This window comes from Engraulis encrasicolus, chromosome 23, assembly GCF_034702125.1.
Source record: "Engraulis encrasicolus isolate BLACKSEA-1 chromosome 23, IST_EnEncr_1.0, whole genome shotgun sequence".
Classification (NCBI taxonomy): domain Eukaryota; kingdom Metazoa; phylum Chordata; class Actinopteri; order Clupeiformes; family Engraulidae; genus Engraulis; species Engraulis encrasicolus.
This window is the reverse complement of record NC_085879.1, coordinates 37,016,206-37,021,205: the sequence shown is the minus strand read 5'-3', so window position 1 is coordinate 37,021,205 and position 5,000 is coordinate 37,016,206. Positions and strand designations below refer to the sequence as shown.

General features: G+C 48.2%; 1 protein-coding gene across 1 annotated transcript in view; it reads left to right on the top strand.

Moving 5' to 3' along the window:
• Positions 1 to 5,000, top strand: part of LOC134439668 (insulin-like growth factor 1 receptor) — a 92,119-nt gene that overhangs the window by 73,283 nt on the left and 13,836 nt on the right. The window contains exons 18-22 of the mRNA XM_063189573.1: positions 1 to 71; positions 1,724 to 1,831; positions 2,937 to 3,099; positions 3,434 to 3,563; positions 4,517 to 4,651. The exon at positions 1 to 71 is cut by the window's left edge and continues 159 nt beyond it. Coding sequence (XP_063045643.1) covers positions 1 to 71; positions 1,724 to 1,831; positions 2,937 to 3,099; positions 3,434 to 3,563; positions 4,517 to 4,651 — 607 coding nt within the window. The remainder of the gene's footprint in view (positions 72 to 1,723; positions 1,832 to 2,936; positions 3,100 to 3,433; positions 3,564 to 4,516; positions 4,652 to 5,000) is intronic.

Sequence of the window (5,000 nt, the reverse complement as noted above, 5' to 3'; positions counted from 1 at the left end):
CCAGCATGCACGAGCGCATCGAGTTCCTCAACGAGGCCTCCGTCATGAAGGAGTTCAACTGCCACCATGTGGTGAGGAGGAGAATTACGCGCGCACATACACATACACATTGCACATACAGTACACACACACACACATGCACATTCACATACTGTATCTCTCTCCGACACACTCACTCACTCACTCATGGGCACATACATGGTGCACACATACATGCACATTCGCATACTGTCACACTCTCTGTCACCCTCACTTACTCACTCACAGGCACATACACATATGGTACACACACACATGCACATATGGTACACACACACATGCACATATGGTACACACACACACACACATAATGTCTCTCTCACTCACTCTCTCACTCACTCACTCACTCACTCACTCACTCACTCACTCACTCACTCACTCACTCACTCACTCACTCACTCACTCACTCACTCACTCACTCACTCACTCACTCACTCACTCACTCACTCACTCACACACTCACTCACACACTCACTCACACACTCACTCATACACATACACATGTGCACACACACACACTCACATGTGCACTCACTCACTCACTCACTCACTCACTCACTCACTCACTCACTCACTCACTCACTCACTCACTCACTCACTCACTCACTCACTCACTCACTCACTCACATTGTCTCTCTCTCCAACACAAACACACACACCCTCACACACATTGACGGCGATAATCTGAACATTGTGTGGAATTGCAAGTGTCATTGTGTCTGGCCAAGGACAGTCATGCAATTCCGTAAATCTGGCGGGTTGGCTGAGAGTCACGCCAATCTGATTAAGTGAGAGGACACATGGTCATGGCCATGGTCAGGTCGTGACCCGTCTCATCTCATCCAGCGCCAGTCGGGGAATCCGAAAAACTCCACACGGCACACTGACCGTTTCACTTTTACTTTTATTCACGTGTCAGAGCTTCATCAAGGGAGATTTGACATTCAGGGACAGCACATAAAAAACATTTTAAAAATATAGCTGCAAGCAGCAATGCGGGGCCAAGCAGTAAACTTGCCCAAGTCGGCACGGCAACAGAAGGAACTGCAGCGCTCCCTTTGGCCCAAATCTCGCCAATGTTGGTGTGCATTCCTTGGAGGGGAGTGTGCTCACATGAACCAAGTTTATTTTGAATCCCTTAAAGGGGTATGCCACTATTTTGGGGCTTAATACAGTTAAAATCGTTGGCTGGGGTTTATAAAGGTGGTAACGTGCCTTATTTTTCATGTTAAGCGTTCTCTTACTTTAAGAGGGAATATCTCGCTAAGCTAGTGAAAGTCAATGGATCCGTGTAGCATTGTAGCATGTTGGATTCGTCTTGGCCCAAGGATTCCAGGGATACAAAGTTTATGAAAATTGGCCCAGCGGTTCAAAAGTTACAAGCAGAAATGTACCTGCAACTTTGACCTGCTTCGCTGCTTGGCCCCTAAAAATGAATGGCTTTTAAAAGCCAAGACCCTCATCTTGTATTACCAGTTCTTAAATACCAACATTTTTTATTTTAAAAACTCTCAAATCCCTGACAGTTGCGTCATACAGTTAGCAGAGCTAGGGCCAATGTTGCACCACGTAGCATCCAGCATAAATGGGTGAAATGTTCATCATACTGTTCTGTTCTGTGATTGGTTTGTTGACGTGTCTGTGAAGTGATTCCTCATGCTTTTCTGCTCTGTGATTGGTTCAGGTGCGTCTGCTGGGCGTGGTCTCTCAGGGCCAGCCCACCCTGGTGATCATGGAGCTGATGACACGAGGAGACCTGAAGAGCTACCTGAGGTCACTACGCTCCAAAGAGGTATTATTCACACACACACACACACACACACACACACACACACACACACACACACACACACACACACACACACACACACACACACACACACACACACACACACACACACACACACACACACACACGCACACACACACGCACACGCACGGACCCAAAGAGCTACCTGAGGTCACTACGCTCCAAAGAGGTATTATTGACACTCACCTAAACACACACACACACACACACACACACACACACACGGAGACCCCAAGACTTACTTGAGGTCACTACGGTCCTAAGAGGTGTTTACTCGAGCTCGCTCGCTCACTCGCTCGCTCACTCACTCACTCACTCACTCACTCACTCACTCACTCACTCACTCACTCACTCACTCACTCACTCACTCACTCACTCACTCACTCACTCACTCACTCACTCACTCACTCACTCACTCACACACACACACACACACACACTCACACACACACACACACACACACACACATTGTCATACACACACACACACTCACACACTGCACATGATCACTACGCTCTAAAGAGCTACCTGCCACACACTAGAGGTGCACCGAAAATTCGGCCGCAGAAAATATTCGGCCGAAAACCCAAAAAAAGACACTTTCGGTTTTCAGCCGAAAGCCAATTGGGTGGCCGAATCGGAGGCCAAATAGAAAATGAATTGAAATGGGCATTAATTAAACTAATTTCAGTTATACTCTAACATGAGAAGACTTCAAATACACATTTATTTTCTTTCAAAAACATGTCTAAACATTTATTGTAAGCCGTAGATTTAAGCAATATTTAAAAATAGTGAAAAACCTAACTTTTGATAACTTTTGACTGAATTGTAATATTCGGTTTCGGTATTCGGCCAAGTGATTAATTATTATTCGGTTTCGGTTTCGGCCACAAATTTTCATTTCGGTGCACCTCTACCACACACACACACACACACACACACACACACACACACACACACACACACACACACACACACACACACACACACACACACACACACACACACACACACACACAGTCATACACACCTTTAAACTCAGACACTGCATATTTACATGTGTGTGTGTGTCTCTCTCTACAGCAGGGTGGCAGTGGTCTGCCCCTGCCCCCCCTGAAGAAGATGATCCAGATGACGGGGGAGATCGCGGACGGCATGGCCTACCTCAACGCCAACAAGTTCGTACACAGAGACCTGGCCGCCCGGAACTGCATGGTGGCAGAGGACTTCACCGTCAAGATAGGAGGTAACGAGCACACACACACACACACACACACACACACACACACACACACACACACACACACACACACACACACACACACACACACACAGGGCTGAGCACAGCAGAAATGTGTCATGGATACACATTCAGCTATGAAGCTTGTATTGGGTAACTTTCGGTTACATGTTTTCTAATGGCTGGTTTGTGTCTGTCTGTCTGTCTGTCTCTGTGTGTGTGTGTGTGTGTGTGTCTGTGTTTGTTGTGTGTCTGTCTGTCTGTGTCTGTGTCTGTGTCTGTGTTTGTTGTGTGTTTGTTGTGTGTTTGTTGTGTGTGTGTGTGTGTGTGTGTGTTGTAGACTTTGGCATGACGCGGGACATCTATGAGACGGACTACTACCGCAAGGGGGGCAAGGGCCTGCTGCCGGTCAGGTGGATGTCACCAGAGTCCCTCAAGGACGGAGTCTTCACCACCATGTCAGACGTCTGGTAAGGAGAGGAGAGCGCACACACACACACACACACACACACACACACACACACACACACACACACACACACACACACACACACACACACACACACACACACACACTCCCTTAAAGATGGAGTATTCACCACCATGTCAGACGTCTGGTAAGGAGAGGAGAGATCGCACACGCGCGCACAGGCACACACACACACACACGCACACACACACACACACACACACACACACACACACACACACACACACAGAGTCCCTTAAAGACAGGGTCTTCACCACTATGTCAGACGTCTGTTGAGGAGAGCAGACCAACCAGCACATTGATAGACACGGGTGCACCCAGCAACACACACAGACACAGACACACACACACACACACACACACACACACACCTTTCACCCCTGTCCTTTCCACTAGTGCTGCCTTAGCTGACCCCCATCCAAACAAACACAAACACACACACCCTCCTACCATCGCACGTCTGTCTTAATCACTTTCTAGTGCTGGTGTCAATAGCTTCACACACTTGCGTAACATTCTCTGCTACACACACACACCTCACACACAGCTCCTGCTGGCCATTGTTCTTTGGATAGTACTACATGTTGTTGTTGATCAGTTATTACATTATAATGTCACTACTCTAAACTGTGCGTGTGTGTGTGTGTGTTCCAGGTCGTTTGGCGTTTTGCTTTGGATAGTACTACATGTTGTTCATCGTTTACCCCTATACTCGTTTACCCCTATATACATCGTTTACCACTATACTCGTTTACCCCTATACTGTGTCTGTGTTTGTCTGTGTCTGTGTGCGTGTGTGTGTGTGTGTGTGTGTTTGTGTGCGCATGTGTGTGTGTTTGTTTGTGTTTGCGTGCGTGTGTGTGTGTGTGCGCGCATGTGTGTGTGTGTGTTTGTGTGCGTGCGTGTGCGTGTGTGTGTGTGTGTGTGTTCCAGGTCGTTTGGCGTGGTGCTGTGGGAGATTGCCACCCTGGCGGAGCAGCCGTATCAGGGCATGTCCAACGAGCAGGTGCTGCGCTTCGTCATGGAGGGAGGCCTGCTGGACAAGCCGGACAACTGCGCCGATATGCTGTACGTACACTACACACACACACACCTGTACACGCGCAGACACACACATACACACACACACACACACACACACCTGTACACGCGCAGACACACACACACACACACACACACACACACACACACACACACACACACACACACACACACACACCACACCACACCTGTATACGCACACACACACACATACACACACACACCTGTATGCGCATACAGACACCTGTATACACACACACACTTACAGACACACAGACACAGACACAGACACAGACACACAGACACACAGACACACAGACACACAGACACAGACACACAGACACAGACACACAGACACAGACACACACACATAGAC